Below are 26646 nucleotides of genomic sequence, written 5' to 3' on the forward strand. Positions count from 1 at the left end.
GAGCCGCGCTCGGAATAGAGAGATCGACGCACGATCGCCGATAAATCGTCGAAACTCAATGCCAAGTTTCGCGGCGGTGTATATTCCTGGAAGGTGCCTATTACCGCGCGCTCGTTGACGGGAGTCTATTGTCGGGCGAAGACGATAATTCCGTGAAATCGATATCGACCTGGTGATGAAAAATGCAAACCCGGGAGAGACCTGCGCCGACTTGGGCGCTCCCGACTGTCAAAAGCGATCAGCTGTCTGCCGCGCGCTCGGGTCGCGTCAGCTGATTTTGACACTTGGGCCGACCTTCCGCGCAGCCTTGCGCAGCGCGTCTCGCGCCGACCAATCGCGAGCCGCGCCGGAGGCGGCGCGCGCATCCTCGTCAGCTCGAGTGCACACAGCTACCTCCAGAGCGCGTCTCAGCCCTCGGTCGGTAACGTCGCGAGTGAACTTCCCGCCTCGGCGGATACCTTCACTCGTTTTCCCGACCCTCTATTGGTACTCCGCTATCGGTCGTTTGACGTTACATCGGATGGAGTATCCTCGTCTATCCGTGAACGCGAAATGCCGAGGCGTAATCCGGCATTATTCCGACTCTGTCTAAAATATAGCTCTCAACGACTCCCTCCGTCCGAAAATTAATTATTAACAAATTACGAAGTTGCTGCGCGATCGTCTTCCACTTGCAGGTATCAGGTACTCGGGTCATTCCAGTCGAGAATCTGGTTTAAACGAAGGGGTCTGACCTTTTCCGCCCCCTCTTCGTGCCTGATGACATTTCTCGTGAAAGTATTAAAAACGCTCTCACCAAGTGACATCTCTCTTCTCGAGGAACCGGCATATATATGCGCCTACGCAGCGCGAGATGCGCGGGGGTCCTGCTAAAGGATGCGCGCGCCTGCTCCGGGGTGGCCCGAGGATCAGCTATATCCATATTCCGGGGGTCTCTGGGCAACCCGGATCAATAATTCATCCCCTAGCTGTCAGGCCATCCCTGGCGGCCTTCACGAACCCCCGGTGACGAGCACCCCCGACCTTCCCGCCCTCCACTTCGTCTTCCACTTCGACCTCCACTTCGTCCTTGCTACCTCGTCGGGAACCTCCGGAAGGTGCCTCCTCGTTACGCTCAAAAAACAGGAGTTCTTACTCGCTCGAACTTTCTTCCTCTTCTACGATGTCAAAGCAAATCTTTCGCTGGTATAAAGGCCAGGATGGGAATGCAACCGCGGGCGATTAAACAAAATAAACCACGCAATGAATTATTAGAAAAGGGGAGGGACGCGTTATTAAAAAATAGAGATAAAAAAGAGATTAAACTTTGCGTTCAATGACAGTCTGGTTATGAGTACTTGAAATTGTCACGAGGCAAAAAAGAAATGGAATTAAAGGTAAAAAAAACTGTTATACCACGTGCTATTTTCTTGCGATTTAAAAAAGAAATTGAACTCGAGGGTATACCGCCGATAAAAGAAAAAAACTCTGTTTTAGGATGCATGTTGAGAGAGAGAATTGCACAGGGATGTACCGATCGCGAATTTCGTCGAATTGATTGTTGGATGAAATCGTTTTTCCCTCGTCTTCGTTTCATGTTGTGCCTCCGCTTTGAAGATCTTGATAATCTTGATAACCTTGATAATCTTGATAATCTTGATAATCTTGATAATCTTGATAACCTTGATAATCTTGATAATCTTGATAATCTTGATAATCTTGATAATCTTGATAATCTTGGTAAACTTGGTAATCTTGGTAACCTCGAAGACGTCATAATTTCGACCTTCGACGTTCCCGCAGAGACGTAGGTCGTCCCTGGGGACATCTTCCTGCACGACGACAACACCCTCAGGGAACTGAGAAACCACCAGCTGTGTTCACGCGCTTCTTTATCGACGGAGTGAACGCAGAGTGGCTCCCTGTTCTCCAAGGGCACAGAGGATCTCTCTCTGTCTCCCTCTCTCGCCCGTCGTTTCTCGGCCCCCGCGTTTCCCGTCTCCCGAGGGAGTTTGACCGCCGACCCGAGCCCTAACTCGATCCCGAACTTCCCTCGCCGAACTCCGGACCACTCCGGCCTTCCGGTCCCGGGACACCGAAGAGAGCTACCGGAAGCTAACTTTTCCTGCTTTCCCGGTTCCTCGCCTCCCGATGATGAAAACCCTTTCCGAAAACCCTCTCGTGACTCTGAAGAGGAACGTGTCCCCGGAGAATCGTCCTACGAATTCACTTGAGAATCTCTTCAAATTATGAAAAGAAAACAGGGGGAGAAAAGAAAAGAAAAATACCCGCCAGAATTTAGTTCCGATAAGCGAAGTCGGCCATCCGCAATTTCCACGGGGATTAAGCGAGGCACCGGAGGATTCCTGGATTTTCTTCTTTCCTTGCATCCTTTTCTTCTATTTTCCCTGCAACTTGCAGCGGCGTCCCCGAGGAGAGGCGGGGTTCGTTTCATTTTTTTTTTTTGTTCCGGATGTCTCGGACATTCCTTTTTGGTTCCTTCCTTTTTTCTCTCTCGAACACTTCCGGCGAACGGAAAAGCCGAGCGGCTCCCCTTCCGCAATATCTCAGGGATTTTACGACGAGGTAACGAACTACTCCAGGACGAGTCCGAGGGACGTCCCGCTCGTCGGCTCTTATCATTTTCTTCCCTGCCACCCCTTCGGACACCTCCGACCTACCCCGTGTCCCTTCCGAGCCGACTTGATATCTTTACAGCTCTTCCTCGCGGGAGATAAGCTTTTACGAAGGAGCACCTCCGACTCCCGGCCTCTCACCTTCTGGGCGAAGATTACGCCTCTGCCCCCGCTTAAACCGCGAGATAATCAATCTTCTCGGGATGGTAATGAAAAATGCCGAGACGCTCTCCTCGGTAGAAAAGGACGACCCTTGTATTACCCGCGACAAGCGGCGACACAAAAGTGACGATCTCTCGAATATGGCGAGAATTATGGAATCGACGATCGTTAACCGTTCGTTCATGTCACGTTCTCAATAAATGTTACGTACCCTTAAGAAGCAAAAATGTGATCGACGTTCATTCGGACGTGAAAAATTATGCGCAATTTCGAATGAGGTGGAAGGAGCGCGATGGGTCACGAGGTACGTTTTCATTGTCGAGGGAAATCTCAGAGGGTCGAAAAAAAAAAATCATCCGATGCGAAATTGGATGTTGGACGCTACCGGGGTCCCTTTGCCAAGCGAGTGTCGCCATCTGCCGAGGTGAAGAGAAAGTACGGCGCGCACGGTCGAGGCGATGCAACCGAGTTGCATCGGGTGGCACCGCGAGGCCCCGATAGAACACATTTTAAAAGGACAAAAGAGGCGAAAGTAAATGGTAAAATTACCGACCTTTCAATTTCTCGCTAAATATCGAACTTGATGTAAGCACTGAGTACAAGTTTCCTGATACCGCGAGAGAAATTTCATCGATAGCCCGCCTAGGTGAAAAGTCTGCTCGCGAATGTCTATCAAGTCTTCCTCCTCTAATCATAGAAAAATAACGCGGTCAGTTTTTTTCTCTCTTTTTTTCTTATTCTAGTTGAAAAGGCGTTCGAAGTCAAGGCGTCGCGGTTCGATTTATCGACGCCAGGATGCTCCACATCCTGGGGTAACACGGAAGTGTGCAGAACCGCCCTCGTCGCTTTGAAAGGCATTCCATAACGAATTCCGCGCCCTCGCCCCTCTCAATCCGCCTAATCAAATTCTTCCTTTCTTCCCGGGAATATTCCCGAGTTTTCTCCCTACGTCACTTAGTTCGTTAACCTGATTCCGAAATTCCCCAACGCGAGCGACGAATCCAAATCGCGCTAGGGATCGTTCAACGATCAGTCATTACGAGCGTTCTATCACCGACTTAAGAAAAGTAACCTGAGGGAAAAAAAAAAGAAAAAAAAAATCACTGAACCAAAGAAATATTTTGTTAAATCAACGAGTAATTCAAGTTACTCGAATAAATTGTTATCATTCCGAAGAAACGTCGCATCCAATGTATTCCAATTTATTCGAGTCAAATAATTATCACCATTGAATCAACAAGATATATTATTTGGGTACTATTCAAAGAAATATTTCTTCGGTTCAATGAAATTCTTTTCCGTGCAACAACAAGATCAATAAAAAGTACTCGTTCGTTGCTTATCGCCTTAATATTCCCGCGATAGCGGCAGTGAGAAGGAGAAAGAAAAGAAAAGAACGGCGGCAAGAGAGAGGTAGAGGCAAACGTCGAGCGGCAAATCTAAAGAGGAGGAGGCACCGAGGAGAAAGACGAAGAGGAAGTAACGAGAGACTCCAGTAAACGTCGGACTTCCAAGGAGTGATTGTCGGTAAGACGGGAGATGGAGAGGACCAGCAGGGGGTATCGAAGTTAACGAGCGGAGCCTCAATGAGCGTTCGAGACAATCTTTCAATTTTATTCCGCAGGAAATCTTCCCCAATTAGTCCGCGAGCTCATATCTTTTGTCTCGGCGCCCACGATCACGCTCTTCTTCTCTGTTCTGATCCTTCTATTCTGAAATGGGTAAGCAACGAGGGACTACGCCTCTTCCGGTTTCCCGGACCGGAAGAGGCATCAGAATTGCGCGAATCCCCCCCTCAAAGAGTACCCTAAACGTCGAGGTGTACTTTTCTACCGAAGATTCACCGTAATTACCGACATGACGATTTTTACACCGTAGGTGACGAGCGATCGCGTTAGATCAAAGAGTCGATTCGGCGGAGCTAATTGAAAATCGGAAATAAATACCTGTACCTAGGAACGGAACAAAACGGCGCTTCCAATATGACCTTAGGGTCTCGACCTTACTTCGCGTTTGTCACTTAATTACCTAATGTCAAAGTGCACTGCCAAAATGAGTACTCTCTGAGAGTAGTCGTTTTGGCAGGGTATTAGTACACGTACCGTGTACATCGTTTGGCGAACCAAACGGAAGGAGGAAGGTACTGAAGAGCAGCTTCTCCTGAGGATACCGACGTTCCGCTAATTCGACACCAATCTTGAAATTTTTTTAGCTACGAGTTGTAAGAGGCCGTGTACCGAAGAATAGCTTCCCTTACGTTGACGTTCTCATTTGGTAGCGGGTAACAAAGCGTTTCACGACGTTAAAACACGTACACACCGAGTACATACGACGTGTATACACACGAGCGAGGCTCGTTATCGGGAGCAAACTCGCGTATAAAGCGGAGATTAATATTTCAAGATCCGTGTACTTACAGCCTACTGCTCGGCTCGTTGTTGGCCTCGTCCCCCTCGATTCGGTAGACTTTTCCTGACATCACGTACTCGAAACTGTCCGCCCTGGAACCACCTTCCTGTTCGATGGCGTTCCATTCACCACTGTCGGCATATCCGTCCTCGCGAAGGGTCGTCGCCAGGACCAATCGGAACTTGTCACCTGAAACCACGAAAAATCAACAAAATTCCTCAAATATCCAAAAGTATCCACCTTTTGAGTGAGTAAACAATACGTGAGAGAGAAAGAGATACGAGAAAGTACACCAGGGTCGACCGACCGCGCCGGCGTACATAATTTTCTCTTTAATTTTTTACAAAAGATTAAAGAATCATGGACTGCAATTATTGCACCTGACCGTATGCCCTATACTTCGACGTGGAATATATTAAAAAATTCTCATTACCTCGTTCACGATTAAACATTATCGAGAAATTTGATCAATTTGCTTCGGTCCCGTCTGCATGAAATTCTCCTCCTTTGACACCGATTACCACGTCGCAATCGCTTATTAGTGATTCTTTTGACATTCTAAATCATACAAGGTATGTGCCGATTTAGAAGTCGTAAGAAAAAAAATTCATTAATGAAAAAGGTTGATATCGAGGTGCGAGGATATGAGTGTTCGAAAGTTGTTTACGAATTACTGACTTACCGGTCTTTCAAAACGGATAGGAAAAGATACGACCTCAGGATGACTTGATTTATTGCATAATTGGGGACTCGAGAGGTTTAAACTACCTCATTGATTAATCACAGACAATCTCGGGAACAAGTATGCCTTATTCGACGGTTATAAAACTGCTTTACCCCCTTTTCTTGGTATTAAGATTTTTATCACGGCAGCGATCTTCACGTCGGCACGATCAACTAGCTCGAGATCAGGATTTTGAAATCATACTTACAGCATTCTATAGAAATTAAATTCAACCGTGTACTTCAGGGACGAAGCGAAATATCTCATAACGGCGTTTTACCCTAAATAGGATATTCAATAATCGGCGTTAATGAATGAAAACAATTGAAAGTGATTTCAAAGTTCATCCAATGCCTCGACTTTTCACGGCGCAAAGGACTGCTTCCACGTCACGGAAGACGATAAACGTCTGTATAAGGAAGTCCCCCTTTATTGACTTAACAGGAAGGGAGAGCCAGTTTAAGAAGAAAGGAAAAACACGGGATCATAACGAAAACAAAATCCGAAGCAACCGACCAAATAAAATAATCACCCGTTAATCGAAGAGGGGGGAAATAGCGATCATAATATTCCGACAATACTGACAAATCAAATTAAACGTGACACGTGTTCATAACTCCGAGGGAAATTCTGCCAGGAGTGACAAAGGAATAACTGGAGAACGCGATAATCCCGTAAGAAAAAAAACTTCATAAATGGAGTCTGAAAATTAAGATATTAATATTTATCCATTTGCCGTACCGAAGTCTACGAGGCCTCTCGATGAGGTTCGCGCATACATATGTACGCACTTGGCGCGAAGCTCTACAGATTTTCACGAGCCCGGGGCAATTGCAATTTAATTACTAACGAAGTCACGGTGTCCCGGACCATAGCGCCCAACGTTCGTAGAATCAATGATTTAACGAAATATACCGAGTAAATGACGTCGCGTCCATGACGAAATGCGAACGAATATTCTCGCGGGACTCTAAATTAACCGAAATTGTCCCTGCGATCCCACGCGACAATAAGAATAAACAACGCAAACCGTCGTTAATTAAAAAAAAAAAAAAAAAAAAGAAGAGAAAGAAAAAGGACCGAAATGCTCCACAACCAGAGTGACGGATTTTCGTTGTTTCCGTGCCGAATCACGCCGACTCGTTAATCCTCTCAATAAATAAACAATGATTAAAACCGAAGCGAAGCTAATTAAAACAAATAGGGCCGGGTACTGTCGAACGACACAAATTGACCAATTCAAGCCGTGGGGTTACGTTTGATTAACCAAAATGGTTGCAACGGGGGCACGAGGCGTTCGCATTGTCTCCGAATCGGCGACGAGCCCTCTCTATCGATTCAACAAAGGGCGATCCAGCTCCAAAGGTACGGGAGGATCTCCAGGTCCGTGCAAGCACATCGCGACAAGTCCAATAATGCACTTCTCCACCCCTTCCACCTTGAGCCCCGAGGACGAAGTGGGCGACAATCGATCCCATCGTCCTGCTTTACCGACCGATAGGATTTAAAAGGCATCCTAGCGTTGATAAAGTCTACTTTTTCGCGACAACTACAACGACGGCAACAACAACAACGGACACGACTCGCGACGACGAATGCGGAATTAGTGAGCGCATGAAATCATCCCCCCCGGTTTTGTCACTCTTCTAATCTCCGTCTCTATCTCGCATCCTCCGAATCCCGTCCATCGTTCTCTCTCGGCATGGCCGGCGGCGATTGTGCAAGAACGAATGACTTGGCACCGTATAACGCAATTAAGGAACAGAAATCCGAGCGCGCATGAGCAACGAGAACCCACGTCTATGTCGGAAAGAACGTATGATGGGACAAAGCGCGTTCAATTGGCACGAATAAATAAATAAATAAATAAATAAATAAATGGACGGCCGAGTTGCCGCGAGGTTTGCGACACTTTGTACGATTCAAGCCGAGCCGAGAGGAGGACCAATCGGGGCCCTCGTCAAGAGAAAAACAGAGACGCCCGCCAGCGGGTCGATACGAGGACCGCGAGGGACGCATCCACGAGCCACGGTCTTGAGAAAAAAAAATAGAAAAAAAAAAGAGGGGGGTAAACCAGATTTCGCGGTAAGGCCTACCATCGGCTCGCCACGGCCCCTCTGCCCCAACCTCAAACTACTAAGGAGCATCCGCGCGGTCACTGTCACTCGGGCACGCGCATCCCAGAGAGGTTCCGCGTCACCTTAACCTCCAAAAGAATTTCCCCGAATACCCCGACTGCATCTAACTTTCACGTGGTTATTAATAAGCAACCGCCCCCGGAATCCCTGAAATACGATTTCACACTTTTGGGTAATAACGGGCAGGAGAGGTCCGAACACGTCGAGTGGCGTCATCCGGAGCGCCCGAAGGACCGAGCCGGATTGGAAAGGGCGAGAAGAGAGAGATGGAGAGAGGGAGAGAGAGGGCCCCTCCGGATCCCGAGACCGAAAGAAGTCACTCTTGACGCGCGGGGTCCACCTCGCGTGAAACCGAGGGAATATCTACGCCGCGAATTCCCGAGAGAGCGCCGGCTCGGTGAGAGTGAGAGCGCCGACGGGGAAAGGAGAGGAAGGAGACGGGGAGACTCGGAGAGGCCACCGGTAGAGGAAGCAGCGCCGAAGTAGCGGCGTGGCGTGGAGGGAAAGTCGGTCGAGTCAGGGCTGGGAGAGGCCGCGAGGGGTAGGCAAGGTGGTTCGGCGACGGAAGGACGAAAGCGCAGGAGTGCAGGGGGAGGAGGGGAAGCAGAAAAAGGGCGAGGTGCGATGCGCGGCGGAGGGAAGGGAGATAGAGAGCGAGCCGAACGAAAGGCGGGGAGGTCCGCCCCGCGACCGAGAGAGCTCGCGAGCTCGCGAGAACCCGCCTCTCTCCCCGCGCGGCCAGCTTTGACCTTGGCATTGAACTTGCGAAGCGTGGAGAGGGCCGCGCTCGGCCCTGAGGAAGCGGAGGGGGAAGGGGATTGCGTCATCTCGCGCAAGCCTGAGCCGCGCGCGCGTCAATACAGCGCGCGGCGCGGCCTAGCGAGCCGACTAACCTTCGCTCAAGAGGGAGGGGGAGGGGGGCAACAGAGAGGAGCTGGGACGGTCGGTCGGGGGAATCACGCGCGCGCGCACCTCGACCAGCGGAAGGAACCGAAAGGGGTGGTGGAATATGAATTTGTAAACATAGGGGGAGGCGAATCGACGCAAGGGACACCCCCCGCCGCCGTGGTCGTCGGTGCGTCACCCACCCACGCGGGAAGCCTCCCCTTGACCGCGCGCGCGCGCGCGCTTCCTCTACCCCCCTCCCCCGAGATATCACCCGCTTAATGCCGTAGAGGCGGGGGGTGGGTGGGTGACTTTACTGCAGCGTGACGTGTCCTTGGGCTCTCCTCGGCCGGGCCGCGGAACGCGAGGGGGGACACGCGGCGGATCCTCCTCGTACCGGGAAACCCGTGCCCCGGGCTCGGGAATTTTGTCGGGTAACGGGAGACCCCCACCTTCCCCCGACACACCCTTCGGGGTCCCTGTCGATGTAGGTGATATATATCTCGCGCAAGAGCGAGCTCTGAACGAGGTTTCGTATGTTTTCGGGGTAATCGTCGCGACGGGTCGCGACGATTGATCCTATCGTGAATATATCGCGATCTGGGGGGGGGGGATTCGGGGAAGAGATCGAGGAAAGATATTCGGTTGACACAATGGAAGAAACGCTAAACTACGTTTCGGGATGTTCCTCTGGTTAGGACGAGACGCGCCCGCGACCTTGAAGACCCGACGCCGATGAGGCGCGCCTCTTGGTGGAGGCGCGCATATCAAGGGAGCCCCCCCCCCCCCCTCGAAAAGGAACGGAAACGCGTCAAAGAGGAACGGGACGTAGTATAATTGTGGACAGGGAAAATTTACACCGGGAGGGAGTTGCGGAATAACACTTTGCGATGTTCTTCGCTAATTACAAACGTTCCGACTATCGAACGGAGGGACGTGTACGCAACAAGTACTAGAGGCGACCGAATTGCCGGCCTTACTCCTTATATCCTTTTTTCCGGGTTTCTTTTTTTTTTTTTTTTCCACCGTGGTTCGGCTGAATTAAACCGTCCACGTAAGGCCGTCGAACGGGCGCGCAAGGCCGAGCTAAAGCCTTATCGACCTCCGGGGTTATTTTAATACCGTGGACGCAAATCGAGATACACCTAACGTAAACAAACTCGCTTTGTAGTCGGCCGCGACTTCCACGGTGCACTCTTTACCATTCCGCGACGCAGCCCGGGAATGAGCGTTAAAATTGCTGCCCCGACTGTTTCCGTCTTATCATTTTTTTTTTCTCTCCCTCGGCGTGCGTCCACGATGTTATAATAGCTGCCGATACGTTTCCAGTATTGCGCAACGCTATCCCATCGCGAATCCTCGCGACCAGTTATCCGGAGGAACGGCCATCTTGGTTTCGCGTCAAACCAGCGTCGTAACGAAAGAACAATCCGCGTCCTTCGGGGCAATAAAAATCGGTAAAAAAAAAAGAAGTATGCGATTGAGTACAAAATTTAGGATACACGGGTGAGAGGGTGTAGTTGTGTTTTCCGGACGTATTACTATGCGTTTAGCGCGTAACCGTTGTACTAGAACGACGAATTATTCGCAGAATTCCACCGAAGAAGGAAAGGAAAAGAAGGCAGAAATCTGGTAAGGAGTTTCTCCGCATCCGAAGTGACTGACCCAGTTTCGCAGGTTACGGCCCAGCTGCTAATGACTGGGAACAAAAAGGCACAAGACCCCCGAAGAGGTCAGATTCCGGGCCCCGGTTGCGTAAGCGTCGCACACGTAAACCAGGATATATGTCGATGGAATTATAGGCAGAAGGTAAAAAATAAGAAATATCGAAAGGACCCTTAACCAAAGCTGGGGGCAACTTGATAAATATTTCTGCATCCAACGAAGCGAGAAGAACGCGGCAAGATAGTACCATTTTATCCCTACCTTGTAAAAAGAAGCGAATTATAACCACAGATATACCCGATGGCTGATAAAGTTTAATCGTTTCTACGATATAAAAGTACGGCCCAATTACCGTTCAAATTGTCGAATTATCGGGCACGTTCAATGTAACCCCCGATTATTCCAAACGACTGAGAAAAGTCGTTCAACACCGGGACATGGTAAGTGGATTAACGAAGGTTTTAACGCATATACACCGTGTACCATCTGCCATTACGTACGACCCCGAGCTCATTAAATTAATTCCTATTCAACTCCCAGTAGGCATGCACGCAATTATTGGGGAATATCTGACGGAAGCAGAAGTAACGTTATCCGAATTTAAAATTCCGAGGTGCAGCGCGCTTCCAAGGTCGCGACGGAGAGCCGTTCAGAATGGACAATTACTAGCGAGTATATTTTTTATTTCCCCTCGTGTCATATTTCTTTTCCCCTTAAAAATACTCACCCAATTCCATCGGGTACAGCCAAGAGTTGATGTCCAGGATGAGGTCCATCTTGAAGGACTCCGATTCGCAGTGCAGCCGGCTCACTGCCAACAAAGAAACGCGAAAACGTTAGGCATGACTTAAAGGATGACTCATTGTGTACGAGTCGGTTGGTAAATGAGGGGAAAAAATACACCCATGTGTAACGCCCGTACATATGTACGCGCGAAATATGTCTCTATCTCTGTATACTTCTTCTTCGTTTTTTTTTTTTTTCTTCCCCAGACACTCTTCGCGATTCCGGCTGACGTCACCGGCGACCAATGGCTCCGATTCGCGACACGAATTTATCGCCACCGTCGCAGCGGACACGCGTAAAGCCTCACCCACACAAAGGACCCATGGCTGACCGACGAATAACCCAATCGATACACCTGCCGGGGCGAATAAAAGGTGCGCTTATTTAACGCCACCGACACTAGCGAGGCGCGAAAAGCGAACGAGAGCGAATTTTCGAGCGAGCCGGTATAGAAGGGATCGCGATTGTTCGCCCGCGAGGAACGATATATCGAGTTTGCGGGCGAGACTTGAAACTTCACTAAAGAAAAAGGTAATACGCAAAGGAACGGAGAGATACACACGATGGATGGAGGTGTGCCCTTTCATTCAAGCGAAGTTTAGATCTCTCCTGGAAAACAGGGACATAATTTAAATGGACTGTTGAGTTGATATCAATTTCTGTAGATTTATCAGACATTGGGATTAAATTCAGGGAGATGGACTGTATCTTAAACTCAAGGTACTAGTACTTTGGATTGATTTCTTTTGCGGAACAAAAGGGTGGCAATAGAAAGGTAGCGAGACCTTGAAGATATATCCAGATAGGGGGCAGATGAAGTTGTCTTCGAGATTGAATTCGATCCTTTCGACGAGGTAATTTTAAATAATGGCGGGGGACTGCGTGAATCTTATGCCCGGGACTGAAGCGTCATTTCTTGAGCTTTTGTGCCACGGAAATGGCAAATTGGGCATTCTCGGTAAAACGAGATAATTACGCAAAACGAGAAGAAAGTAGGGAAAGGTTCTTGGTCCCGTTTGCAAATTGTGCTCGGAGAGGGATTGAATAGGGACCGACTTTCCGAGAATCGAAAAAGGATAACGAAAACCTCCCATTGTTCAGGGGACACAAATTTCGAGATTATCGAGACCGTCGGGTCCTATTTTCGAAAACAAGAAAAACCGTCTTGCCTTCGCATTGCCGAAAATAATTTTAACGCAATTTTAAAACAAAGGATTAATGTAACATCTGCGGCGAAAAAAAAGAGGTTGTTGCAAAGCCTCGTGTTCTTCTTGAAATAGTCTAAAAATATCAAAATTATGACAATTTCGCTATAAAAAAAAAAAATCAATGATTCACTCAGGGGTGAGCGAAAGAAAACGCTAATCGAAGTTATTAAAAGACAAACAATGGATTCTGAAAATCAGAACATCCTAGCATCCTCCTAATAAAACAAAAGCAATTGCGGTAACTATCAAAGCTACCGTTCAATAATTGTCCTATGCGTGAATTAATTAATATGTCCTGACAAATCAAAATGTTGAAAAAGTCAATTGCCATACCGAATTCAACTCTAAAGAATTTAACTTCCCGCAAAAGCATTTATACACGCATTTGGTGCGAAACTCGACCGTGACTCAGGACCACAAAAGGGAGCCGCTCGAAGGAAGAAACATTTTCGCCGCGTTGTAATTAACTTCTCTCTTAATATTTATTTTTTTCGTGATTAACCTTCTTTTAACATTACGTGTAATAAATCTCAGTTTTAACATTACTCCAGAGTCACGTTTCCTTTGGAGCTCCCGACGGTGGGAGCGCCCCGTTATCCACGATCCGAGTAATCCCCGAGAAGGGTAAGAGAGAAGGAGACATCTTTCCTTTCCTTTCGAGTGTGGATTTAAACCGGGAGGTCAACGAGGCCGTCCTCAAAGAGACAGAAAACGGCGAAGTTCAGCGGTTAACCTTGCGTCGCGGCTTTCGCTTTTGCCGCTTGACACGGGAGACGCGTACACGTAGCCCCGCCCGGCGTCGCGACGCAAGACAAAAGGCCGCGACGCAACAAAGAGGGGCGAGGTTCGGCAGAAGAGCAGAAACGCAATTTCCGGTGTATTTTCGGGCAGGCCCGATTCGTCGCAACGAGCAATTTCGGGGCCCCGTTTCCCGGCGAATCTCTATCGGGCGAATAAAAAAGAGCAAACGGTGGGGGGTTGAACTTCCTCGTCCGAATTATCTCTCTCGCGTCGAAAGGGGGAAGGCGCCACGTGGAGAATGTAAAAACGAACTTCAGGCGCCAGAGTGCCAAAACTTCGCCACGATCAATTCCGAGTTCGAGATCGGCGGCGTTCCTGGCCTTTATTAATACCGCGCACCCGGAAGCGAGCGGATTTCTGGATGAATTTCAAATAACCTTTATTAATAGACTTGGACGGTGAACTTGGGCCTCCGCGGCGTCCCAATCGAACTCGCCCCGTCGTGACGGATTCGCTCTCATCGGTAATCCGAATTTTGATACGGGAACAAACAGGGCCCTGCTTACCTCCCAAACCCTAACAAGGGACATCTAAGTCCGGTCCTGCTACGATGCGAGCCGCCCTAATTAACCGAGCGGAGCAGCTGGATTTATAAATGCCCACTTGTAGGCAATTACGCCGACGTTCCGCCACCTTCTGAATTTTTTCTCCCTCCACCCAATTCGCCGTCAAGGGCGGCCCGACGCGTACATCGTCCGCGCGAGTCTGCCAGTCCAATTGATGCGCAGAAACGGCGAAGGACTCCAAACGGGAGGAAAAAAAATCCATTCACCGTATTACCATGGAATAAGGCGGCGCGACGAAAAAGAGAAACAAGCGAAAAGAACTCGGAGGAAAAGAAAAGAAAAAAAAAGAAAAAGAAAAAGAAAAAAAACCAAAAGGAGCGTGAAACTCATCGGAACCAGCCATTCTCGAGCATTCTACTCACGCAAACGTGTCGACGTCCCTGTCCCCGCAGTCCCGGCGGAATAGCGGGCCGATAACAAACCGTAAATCGCCGTCCAAAAGGAGCCGAGTCGGGTCAACCGGTTTCCCCGGGCACGGGAGTTTTCCCAGTGAATCCACGGGGAAGAAGCGGGTCGACGGTGGCGCGGCCACCCGGGCCATTCCGCGACTCCCGGCCAGCTGACTAGGAAGGACTCCAGCCGCTCCCAGGCGCTCCCAGTCCGCGTCCCTCCACCTGCCCGGGCCAGTCAGTTGGCCGTCGTCGGACACCGCGGGGTCCTCGCGACTCTCCAGCTGGCTCCAGCTGGTTCGGGCTGACTCGGTCTCGGGCCAGCTGGTCCCTCCGCCTCGCGAGAAGAGCTGCGATGCCGCGGCCTGTACAGTCGGTGCTGGTTTGCCGTCCTCGTCCGATCGCGGGGATCCTGGCGCTCCCGCGGACCTCCCCCCACCAGCCTCCCCCTGGAGAGGGATGGCCGCGGCCGCGATGCGCGGAAGCGTCCCGAAAGGGATGGTAATGCACTTACCCCCGCCAGGAGGGGCGGCGCAGGTCCGCACCCACGTCCCCTCCGCCGACCCGCGCGCGAGAGGAATATATACACTGCTCCTATACGTCGGGGCGCCTCACCCCCCGGCGCCAGGGAAAGGATCCTTCCCGCTCCGGGTGGTTTTACCCCTCCCGAGGCCCCGCCTCGCCCCTCTCGCTTTTCATTGCCCCTCGAGAGCTGACGCGCCGATCGCGGCGCCCACCCCCCGGGCCTTTTCGAGACCTCGCCGAGAGCGCCCTCGCGTTTCTTTTTTTTTTTTTTTTTCTTTCTTTTCATGGCAACGCGCGAGGACCGATTTCAGGGTGCACGTGTAACTCTCTCTCCTCTCCTGGTCCCGCGACGCTCCGAGAAACTGGAGCAAGTACCCGGCGGCGGCTCCGTACTAATCTCTATACTAATGGTCCATATGGTTTATCATTTGCGACTACTTTTTCCAGAACCGCGCGGAATGACTCGCAGAGACCTGAACTCTCTCTGCGGGGAGAGCATTGGTGCCCGGTTTTCCTTCCCGGAGGAATTTTCCGCGGTGACCTTGAGGAGCTGCCGAAGGGCGAAACCCCCGGGATTTTGCGCGCATTCATGCATCGATCCGGCATTTTCGCGATGCCGCCCCCGACTGGGCATATTTTTAAATTCCATTGAAAATGGAACGAGGCAAGATTCGATATACGAGACCATATCTAAGCGTTCGGTTTCCCCGGGCAATACGGTTTTCTCGAGATATCCGCTTATCTCCTCCGAGAGATCTCGCTTTGACCCTGAAAGGTGGAACCATCGGGAAGGGGTGAAACCTCGGTGCTCGTTAAATTCTCGCCTCGCAACCTCATCCGCCTTTTTCCAGCCCGGCCGAAAATATGTACCGTGGCACCGTTCACATCCATCGAGCTATAATTTCCCCCCCAAAAAAGTGGCGCCACGAAATATCCTCTCAAAGAGTGACTCCACATAGTTTCGCCCGGTTCCCCCAATTCCGCTGGAAAATGAGCCCCTCCCCCCCGGGCATGTGGCAGTTTCCCCGATGACCTTGAAACCGCGGAAAGGCCGGTGAGGGTCGGCGGGGGAAGGTCCGTCCCCGGGAATCGCCGAGTACTCGCGGGGTCGACTATTTTTTTTACTCCCTCTTTTTTTTTTTTTTTTCGGAAATATCCGAGTACCGGGCAGGGGGTGTACCCAGGGAGAGAGCACCGTCGACGGCTCCTCTCGGGAGGGAGAGGTCGGAGGGCGTGCGTTGCGAGGGCTTCTCAACTGCGCAGTGACGCTATCCGGGTATCGACCGCCTCCACCGGGGCTATAAATACTGGGCACCGGGCTCGCCACCCCCTGGCACCCCCGTGCGCCCTTTGCGGGGCCGCCACCCCCGCACCTGTGCCACCCACCCGCCTTCCAACGCGCGTTCGGGCCAGACGAGCGCCGGTGGAGGGGCGGGAAACCTTGACCTTCAAAAGAGCGCCCGAGCGCGGGCGCCGGGAGGGGAGGCGGCAGGCGGGGTGCCATCCTCCAGTGACGAATTCCCCTCCAGCGCTCCCCCCGGTCGCTTCGTCTCCCTCGCGCGCCCGCTCGCCACGTCGCCTCCTCTCTCTCGCTCTCTCTCGCTCGCTACCCGCGGCCTTTGCGAGGCCCGCGCATGCGCGTCTCCGGCCGGCCGGGCGGGCGGAGGCTTAAGCTCCGTCCACGAGGGGCGAAAATGTCGATCATCCGCCGACGGGAATTAAGCCGGAATTACGGCGATCCACCGGCTCGTGGGGTGTTACCTTGCCCCATTATTCCTATGATAAGCGGTTTTAAACGGGGACCGAGACCGGGCTCATTCCCCGCGTCCCGAATACCTTACGGAATAACCTTCGCCAAAGGGCAGAGGAGACAAACGTTTTCCTCGGGTTCTCTCTCTTAACGTCGGGAAGGCCGAACGATCCCTTTCGGACAACATTCTTTTCTTTCCGTCGGGAAATGAGGGGAGATATCTAGGAATGGGTTATCAGGACCGCCGGAGCGCGTACGAGAGTCAGCTGCTCTCAAGGTTGACCGTTTCGGGTTCGATCGAGCCTCGTCCCCGGAAGGCTCTCTCTCTCCCTCGCTCCCGCGCGCGCGCGTATCCTCCCTCTCTCTCTTTCTATTTCGCTCGCTCCCTTGCGCCGTCCTGCCTTCTCCGCCCCCCGCCTCCCGCCTCCCCCTTCCCCCCGCGTTCGAGAACACGTGCGGGACCGCTTTCAAGGTCGACTGCAGCAAAATCGATGAAGACCGGGCTCCTTAACGAGCCCCGACCGACTGCCGTTCGCACCAAAACGAGTTTAACCGAAACCGACCGACTCTCTCTCTCTCTCTCTCTCCTCGGCCCTTTCGCGAGCGAATGGTCTATCCCGAATCGAGTCGCGCGGGGGTAAGAAAAATGCAAAGTTAAAACCCCGCGGCCAAAGTATGCCGCCGTGGCCCTCCCCCTTTTGTTACGATCTAGCTCCAAGGAAGATGAACGTAACCGGGCCCTCTTCTCCGGAATGAATTTTTCCAGGTACCGAGAGGAACGTCGCATGAAAAATGGAGAAACGTCTGAGTACAAGAAAGCGCCTAGAAGGAAGGAGCTTCTTGTCTGGTAATCGCTCGGGACAAGCTGACTTTATGCGTCGCATTGGAAAGCGAATTTCTCTTTATATACGATGGCTTATTTTTTTCTTTTTTCTATATATATATACACATGGTGACACTATTTTTTCTCGGGTTGAAATTTAATTTCTATCCCTAAGTGAACGTAGACAATTGTGATTCATTCTCGCTTAACGTGAGAAATTCGTTGCAATGACGTCAGATTTGGGCGTGTTCCAGTCACCCTGTCTGATCGACGTCAAGGTGTAACTACTGGTCGGGTCCGCACCCACTTTTGGCGCCGCCTTTATAATCCTCGGGTTAATAGAATTTTACCGAGTGACGGGCAAGCTCGATATTCTTATTTCGAAGGCGCACGGCTTTTTGCGACAACGTATTCGCACGAGATCTAGATGACTCGCGAATGTGCCGTAATCCGTATATATCACTTTGACGTTCCTTTGCTGTCCAGGAGATTCGCAGAAATTCCTCGGGTATGCGAAACACGTTGGCTAATAATCGCGGCAGATACCTCTTATCTCGTTAACTTGAGGCCACTGAAAGCGAAACAAACCGTCCAACCAATGAGATCATTTGATTTTATATACAAAACGAAATATTAACGACCGAATTTTATATACAATACGTGCACTTCGTTCGTCAAGGCAATTAAATATTTTATTACACATACACGGGGGGGCACTGATTTCAATTACCGTAGTCCAAAGTTCGTTCATAAGAGTCTGGATTTTTGAAAAATAATTATGTAACATGTTATCTAATATTGATGATAAAAATGTCGGTCGTATAAATGTGTCGAACGTTCAATCGGCCGAAAGACGTTCGAGTGGACAAAGAACATCGTCGGTCGGACCCGATTGAAGGTTGTCTGCTTACTCAACGGCTTACCTACTGCCAGATCGCAACCCACAGAAATTCGGCTGAACTAATCCCCCAGTATTAAATTTTCCCCGCGAGGTGACATCACTCGAGATACCGAACCTCTGAACCACCGAAGAGCTCAATAGGAATTTTTTTTCAGAGGCCCAACAATCCCCAGTTCGAATTCCAAGTAAATGACAATTAGGCGCAATCCCGAGCGTGATCGACACCCGCGTGTCCCTCGCAAAATCCGTGGGTACGCCGTCCTATATTTTTGTTTTAAACGCTCCACCAAGAAGTTATGAATAATTCACTCTAAAACACGCAACACGCGAAGAGATTCTTCTCAATAGATCAGGCGTTAGGCGTGAAGATCTGAGAAGCTCTGGAAGAATCAATTCAAGGGTATCCTCGAATCGACAAAGGCTCGCATTGAGCCGGCCTGGTCTTGCCCGCTCGCGCATATTTATTTGTCTTTCCTTCTTTCCATTTCTTTCTTTTTTTTTTTTTTCTTTTTTTCGTCCGCCAACCTAACTACCGTCGAGGAGCCCGCGGCCGTCAAACTTGGCCCTGACCAACACGCGGACGGAGCGTGTACATCTCGAGGCAGTCCGGATCTTCCGTATCGCTGTCATTCCCAGGAGAGGAGGGAATATCTCCCTCGGAAGCCCTCTTCGATGTGCGACCTTCGGGTCCGTGTCAGCGACTGCGCCTGTTTGGCATTCACTAGGACCGTTAATTGACAAGGCTCGCCTCCTCGGGCCTAAAAAAGAGGGGCCTTGCCTCGGAGGACTCTCGTGTCTCAGGCTCCGAAAAGAGGGCCTCGCTCGAAGGACTCCCGCCTCAGGCCTTAAAAAAAATTAAAAAAAAAAAGGCCTCGCTCGGAGGACTCTCGTCCGAAGCCTCGAAGAGAGGGCCCCCAGCGACCGAATCGACGGGCATTCGCCACAAGAAGACGAATCGAGTCCCCGATGGCAATTTATCGGCTTGCCGGGATTATTGGAAGGCTCTGTGACAATCGACACCCAGGGTCTCCCTCTTTGACGGCGGGCAAGGGCCGCGGACGGACCTCTCGCTCGAAATCACTAATCAGGGTCTGGCCAATGTCCGATATTCGCCTCGATCCCCAAGCACTGGCTCCGACCTGATAACGTGGAATGCAATTCCGCACCGATATTCCGCGTCCTCCCAGAGGTCCAATTTATTCTTAATCGTTGTGTGTCCCGATTGTTTGCGGGGAAATTGCATATCCGACATCCCGCGGAAGGCTATCTAATAAAAAGTGTTAAAAGAATGACGAATATCTCTTGAGAATTAATCCTATTCCAAGAGATCATATATCCCGTTCGGAGATTCTACAAAGCTAGCGATCGATGATTAGTTTTAATTGCTCGGTTGCCATTTCGACATTGCGAGCAATTCAATGGATTCTACAAAACTAGTGATCGATGATTAGTTTTAATTGCACAGTTGCCATTTCGACATTGCGAGTAATTAAATGGTACACGCGTGACCGGAGTGTCTCCTCGTACATGGTAATGCGCCCTCGAAGAATTACTGCGAAGCAGATGAGTTTTTATCGTGCTCTTGCCGCAGTTAAAGGAAAGTTGGCATTTATTACTCTTATCAGCGTTCAAGTTTCCGCGAAAGTACCGCACGACGCATGCGTGCCGTTCTATTGCGTCGCGCGACGCGACGCAAACGCATTGCGGTGCGTTTTCCCCACGTGCGACGTAATAACTCTGGGGAAACAATTTATTCCGGTACTTAGAGTCAATTCCGTAAATAGGTAAAAACTGTACTCCGTTCGGATTAAACAACTCCGCGGTTTAATAAAAAGAATTAACGTTAACAGAAGAAAAGAAAGGCAATACGTATCATCGATTTTACCCGCGAACCGAAATATATATCCAGACAGCGTCGCGATATAGCCCTCCAATCGATTAACCGCAGTTTCTTCGGTCACCGTATATCGACAGCCAAAGACCTGTATACATTTCCCTCGACGAAATTAGAATTCCATTACTTCTGGGACAGACTTCATTAAAACGTACGTGCCGCGTCGTCCGTAGCCATTTCCAATACCCTCCCTTTATCAATCCACCTTATCATAAATTAAAAATTCCCCCCCTGTAACTTTCCTCGGACATAACCTGCATTCGAGCCTGTACAGTTATTAAAAAAAAAAAAAAAAAACATCCGCAGCGTTAATTCCTTTACAATTATTCCCACGTGTATACGATAAATAAATACGATTCCTTTACAATTATTCCCACGTGTAGATGATAATTCCCTAGGCGCATCTCGCCGTGGGTGAAAACACGGTTTCCCTCTCCGTTATTCAATTCGGGATAAGGTGTATATCCTAGAGGTTCTTAAATCTGATCAGTACGCGTGCGGAATAAATCGCAGTAGGCGAAGTTCGAGGTTAGAGAGCCCGCCACGTGGGGCGCGGCGGTGCTCCGGCGAAATCAATCGTGCGTGTTGCGCAGGGGTGGCCCCCGTTCGCCTCGGCGGAGAGAGGAAGAGAGAGAGAGAGATAGAGAGCAAAGGTTCCAAGATGGTCGCCCGGCCCGCCAAGTGGCGCGGAGGAAAGGGCAAAACTGCGCGTTCTCCTCTCCTCTCGATAATGTACGCCACGGCCGCGAGAGGGCGGCCGCGCGCATGCGCCGCTAGTCATTCCGGGCTCGCTCAAGGTTACGGGCAACCCGGGGCCGCCGCGGCGCGCGAATTCCCCTCCGTTATGGGAGATCGCCCCCTGGCGGCCGAGCGGCTACCATCCGGGATCAATATTTAACCCGGCAAATTAGTCGGCTACGCTCCAAGTATTTAGCCATCGACACTCGTCCCCCCAAAAATCGCCTTAAGATGATATGAAAGGGTCTTCTATATATAAAACGCATAAATATTTATAAAACTAGTTGTCACTCCTTTCGCTGAGATTTAAAAATCTTGATTGCATAAAATAAAAGCGGTCGTGCTAAAAGAATATATATGTATATATAGGTCGAATTGAGAAACTCCTTTTTTTTTTTTTTCAAATCGGTTGAAATGTCAGTTATATTCCTTTCAAAACATTCCGCAGATTGCCTTTAACGGGTTTCGGCCGACTGGTAAACCCCGTCCTCAGAATCAACAACAGTATCCGTGTCAAATTATCGTAAGGAAATAAGATTAAGGAAAAATAACAACACGAATGCGTAACAGTCACCGTGCAGTTCGTCGCGCGAACGAGAACGTAACGTCCACGTTTTTAATGTGGATCAGGAAATAAATACTCCACGGAGGAGTCCGCGATAAGCTCTTGACTGCAATTAGTCATGGGCGAAACGATTCCTCCCAACGTAATCGGACATTTCAGTTGGCTAGACACTAAATATCGGTCAAACTGAATAACCGTGCCGCGCATAAACGTTACACATTATTTCTCGTCAGTTGTCGCGACGTATTTCTTACGTTTTCGCCCCAGAGGATTTCCTTACGCGTAAAGAAGTCCCCCGTCGTGTAACGAGCGATTACCGAGAAACATTATAGCGGTTAAGGCTACAGAGGAGAGTAGCCGAGAAAACGAGGGAAGAAAAACATCCCAATCGGATTCAAATCGGATGAGAAAATATTTCAATTAGGCCGGGAGCTGCAGGGGAAAACGTCGATCGAAGTCGCAGCGCTTTCCCGGCTCGGAGAAAATCTCTTTCCGGATTTCCTCCCCTCTCTGACCCAGCGTCATCGTCCACGTACAAAGGCCGAAGCACACTTACCCGCCCCGGAAAAAAATCCAGGATCGGATAAGCGCACTTCGGCTGGAATCGGGCCGGATTGTTTTTGCAAAAGTTTGGAGCACGCGTCGTTGGGGAAAAAAAAAAACAAAACAAAAATTTAGCCCTGGAATGCGAAGGTGAGGTGACTACTTTCACCGACAAAGCTCCGGATTGACCAAACATGCGACAAAGGAGGAAATTTAATGTGTGAATACAGATTTAAATTATAAAAAATCTCATATTCGATCCTTTTTGATATGAAGGCGCTCGATTTAAGAGTCTAAAGGGTGATAGAGATAAATTCAACGTGACGTATAATTTCTACTGATTTGAATGTTGAAAATTCGCGCGTTCGATGTTTGAAAAATATCGATTAGGGAAGGGCGTCGAAATGCTGGGGAAATATAACCGCATAGACCGGAGGGCGGTGAAATGCGCGCTTGGCCGGCCTCCGAATTTCTGCCGATAAATGGTTCTGCGATCAATTTACCGGTCGAGGGACAATCCTGACCGACAAGTGTGCGCCGTCTCGCGTGAAACCACGTACAACGTTCCCTGGGCATTGTTTCCGGGCCGTTAGGGTCCGGGTACGTGCGCTTCGACCTTAACCAGGAAAAGAGCCAACTGCGCATTTTCGGTCAGCTTCTACGCCGCCGCTCTGGGTCACCGCGACGCAGGCGTAAAGGCGCCGACCGCGACGCCACTTGCAGCCCTCTAGAGGGAAATTAATCCCGAAAAGTGCGCAGATACCGTTAATCAGGCTGAAGGGTCTATACTGGACTTCTAACCTCGCAAACGGGATCGAAATGTTCGCAATATACGAATCCGCGGGATACCAATGAGATCTGAATACCGTCGCGGAAAAGATTAGGCGAAAACTGCCGACGTTCCTGTTGCCAAGGCTTCAAGGCAGACACCCCGAAGGGAGGCACGTAATACACGAGAGCCACAATTCCCCCGAGCAGGTGCAGATCGTCGCGCCACCCTCGAGACCTAGCCGGTATATCTTCTCGAAACGTCTCGAGAGAGACGCTTCGAGAGGGCCACCTCGCAACAGGGATTTCCAATGTATATAAGTAGATACGTAGCCGGAAATATATATATATATATATGTACCTGCGCCGAATCGTGGGTTCCAGGTCCACCAGTGGGCCGGTGCCGGGCGGCGCCATGTCGCGGCTTCCCGCCGAAAGTTCCCGGCTTCCCGCGCACTCGCACTCGCGCGCTCGCTTCGAGAACCTTCCCTCCGGTTTTCCTCCCGAATCGCGGATTTTACTTCCGAGCCCGCTCCGTCGCGCCCCTCCGCCTCGTTCTGCCGGGCCCGAAGGGTCCGCGCGAGACCGCAGCCTCCGCAGGGTCCCCGGCCAAGGCTCGCCGAGTTCTAGGTTAGGTCGCCGGGTAACTCAAGGTGGAGGTCGGCTCGGCGGCGGGCGCGCGCCGGTACCCGCATACGCGAGCCGCGCGCGCGAGCAGTTAGGCGCGCAGCCGATTGGTCGCCGACTGCCGCCGAGCGCGGGCGACGAAGCCGGCCAGCCGCGCTGCCTTGGCACTGACAGTGTCCCTCGCGCCTAGCAACACGAACGCTAAACTGTCGACGCGAGCCTCGCGGAAACCAGCCGGCGAGCCCCCTCTCCGCCCGCCGGGACCCGTCCCCGGCCCCACCCCCGCACCGGCCCGGCGAAACCGCGAGCGTCCCTCCTGTCGGGGCCGCCTCCTCTTCCAGTCGGCGTCACGCTACTCGCCACGGGATCCGAGATGTGCAAAACATCTGGGCGAGATCCGAAGGAACGGCCGCGAGAAGATATGCCTCTTGATATATCAGGATTTAAGGTGATACGAAAGGACCATTCTATACATATCGAAAGTCCAAATATTTATTAAACTTCAAACTGGATGCCCCGGGTCATTTGAAAATTTACCACGTGATCATGGACGCTCTAAGAAGAAACCCGATGATTGTGAAATTTTAATAAAGAATCGTATTTATCCCAGACCGGACTACTTTTTTTATTTTTCATTTTTTTCAATGAAATTTCACGTGCACCGCCTCCATAATCGCGGACTGAAGTTTCAAATGATCCGGTGCAAACAGTTTGGAGAAATGTTTTATAAATATTTTTTATAATATATATAGAATGACCCTTTTAGTGCAACAGCCTCCGTCCGAGACGAAACATTACCGCAGAATCCGTGCGACCTGTAGGGCAGAAAAACTCTCTTAACCTAAATAAATCAATCCCCCCGATAGAGGACTCTTTGTCATTCAATTTATTACAGCTAAAAGCATGCAGTCGAACCGAAGGGTCTTTTTCTTTCCAGCGCATGTCCTAATTTCCCCATCCTCCTCGTAAGGACGACTTTTAAACCGGCCTCGAACTGAAACGGAAAAACGAGCAAAAGCATCCAGGAAAGGTGTAAAATCTCGAAGTTTCTCCCCCGAGCGAATTCCATTAGACGTAGAAGTCGCTCAGAATTTAGCTGAAATTTAGCTCGGTGGGTGGTGAGCGACGGCAGGTTAATTCGTGACTGGCATCGTGGCGCAGCAACGTCCCTGATTAGTTGGGACGTCATTTATCAGATTAAACGGATAATGCACGTTGTCCGCCATCGATCGAGCGGAGCATCCTCCCTCTCTCTCTTGCCCCCTCTAACCCGTTCGTCCTGTCATCGTCCTTTCTCGTGCATTTCGCGAAGGGCCGTAATCTATACGTTACGTGACGCACGGACATCGATCAAATTCCCCCGATTGGACGCTCATTAAACTCCCTTTTTTTACCCGAGTCCCGAAGGACTCGATGTCGATGGTATACGGAGCTTAATGCGGAATGTGAAAAACGATTTTCGCGTTCGCGCGGTCTTCGTTGCTGCCGTAATCTTGAAATAATCATAACCGACCTGCGACGGTTAAAAAAAAAAAAATACGTTCAGAACAGTTTCACAGCTTTCAGCGCGAAGCATATGCCCGTTATGCAGATCAGCTGATTATCTCTCGGATTATCTATTCAGGGAAAAGAAAAAAATTCGGTTGCCTTAAATTTATTCAAGTGACGCCATGTTGTTCCTTTCTTCGCGCGTTAATGAACATCCAGATCTTTCCCTTTCGTTCGGGGGGAAATTAAGAAAAAGGAGAGGATAGTTCGTCTGCGTAATCTGGTTATACTTTGCTCGCCGTCAAACTTCCTGGGTATGAACTATCCTATCATTTTTTACATACTCTAATATCTTTATTATCGTAGTGGGTACACTAATTATTCACCCCCAAAGGCCTTCGACGTGACATAGCGGGTTGACCGTTATCAGCCTTAAACGCGAATAAAAATGAACATTCGAAAATGATATCAAAGTGACCATGAAACGTTGCACGCAGCAACGTTAGATCGTTAACGTTAGTTCCGAGGAATAAATGTTTAAAAATCTGCAGTGGCGTCTTTTTTGAAATAGTTTTTTTAACCAATCAATTACGATCTACGTTCTTCTTGGGCGTTAGTATCGACCCTCTTTGCATAAACGATTTCCATTAATAATATTTAATTTCAACTTATCGAAAAAAGGCAAATCAGCGGCTATGTTTCCGACTTGGCGAAATTAGCATTGAAATCGCCGCTTACTATCATTGGTACCAGCCAATAATTACTATTTACACTCGTCTTTCCGCATTAGAATCGATACGATTTGCATAAATGTTTTTGTTGTATTTTTTGTCATTACTATTTATCCTTCTCTTCGTACATTGGCATTCTTAGGTACGTCCAGAACAATCGTCACGTGTTAGGGAATTTCAGAAAAGGAAAAAAAAAGACATCAAGAATAATCAACATTCTACTAAACCTAGAAATTTTACTTTGGACGTATGGCGGTATGCACGGATTTCATTGTTATTTTTTATTAATCTATCGGCTATCGAGCGCCAAAATTAGGTCGTCTTGGTTTGTGAAGATCCTCGAGGCTGTCTTTGAATCGACTTTTGGTCGGAAGAGAGCCTCGGTGGTACGCACTGATTTATTTTTTATTATTTTATCGACCATCGGGCGCCAAAATTCGGTCGTCTTGGTTTGGGAAGACCCTCGAGGCTGCCTTTGAATCGACTTTTGGTCGAAAAGAGAGCCTCGGCGATACGCACAAATTTTTTTTTCATTATTTTATCGACCATCGAGCGCCAAAATTCGGTCGTCTTGGTTTGGGAAGACCCTCGAGGCTGCCTCTGAATCGACTTTAGGTCGGAGAGAGAGCCTCGACGGTACGCACAGATTTCTTTTTTATTATTTTATCGACTATGTATCGCAAAAATTCGGTCGTCTTGGTTTGAGAAGATCCTCGAGGCTGCCTTTGAATCGACTTTTGGTCGAAAAGAGAGCCTCGGCGATACGCACAAATTTTTTTTTCATTATTTTATCGACCATCGAGCGCCAAAATTCGGTCGTCTTGGTTTGGGAAGACCCTCGAGGCTGCCTCTGAATCGACTTTAGGTCGGAGAGAGAGCCAAGAGACCGAGAACTCGGTCGGCACACACCACAGATACTCGATTGTGCGCTCGTACGGACATATC

At 49.9% G+C, this 26646-nt stretch overlaps 2 protein-coding genes across 5 annotated transcripts in view; one reads left to right on the forward strand and one right to left on the reverse strand.

The window, feature by feature from the left end:
- The window catches only part of LOC105695251 (DNA-directed RNA polymerases I, II, and III subunit RPABC3), a 56175-nt gene that overhangs the window by 23827 nt on the left and 5702 nt on the right, over window positions 1–26646 (reverse strand). For 2 of the 3 annotated variants that reach the window (XM_012416635.1, XM_023432043.1), the window contains exons 2-3: window positions 11326–11409; window positions 5195–5375 (exon numbers count right to left, since the gene is read on the reverse strand). In XM_012416635.1, coding sequence (XP_012272058.1) covers window positions 5195–5375; window positions 11326–11409 — 265 coding nt within the window. Of the gene's footprint in view, window positions 1–5194; window positions 5376–11325; window positions 11410–22590; window positions 23211–26646 lie in introns of those variants that run through there. The other variant, XM_012416634.2, reaches the window with a different exon arrangement.
- LOC105695252 lies at window positions 9763–11319 on the forward strand. 2 transcript variants are annotated; one of them, XM_012416636.1, is made up of 4 exons: window positions 9763–9882; window positions 10263–10390; window positions 10525–10742; window positions 10821–11319. In XM_012416636.1, the coding sequence occupies exons 1-4, from the start codon at window positions 9824–9826 to the stop codon at window positions 10881–10883; spliced, it is 468 nt and encodes a 155-aa protein (XP_012272059.1). In that variant the 5' UTR covers window positions 9763–9823; the 3' UTR covers window positions 10884–11319. The 2 variants fall into 2 exon arrangements, with proteins under 2 accessions (XP_012272059.1, XP_012272060.1); XM_012416637.1 differs by having other exon boundaries at window positions 10263–10439; window positions 10525–11319.

This window comes from Orussus abietinus, unplaced genomic scaffold (assembly GCF_000612105.2).
Source record: "Orussus abietinus isolate OABI.00-Male unplaced genomic scaffold, Oabi_2.0 scaffold212, whole genome shotgun sequence".
Taxonomy (NCBI): Eukaryota; Metazoa; Arthropoda; class Insecta; order Hymenoptera; family Orussidae; genus Orussus; species Orussus abietinus.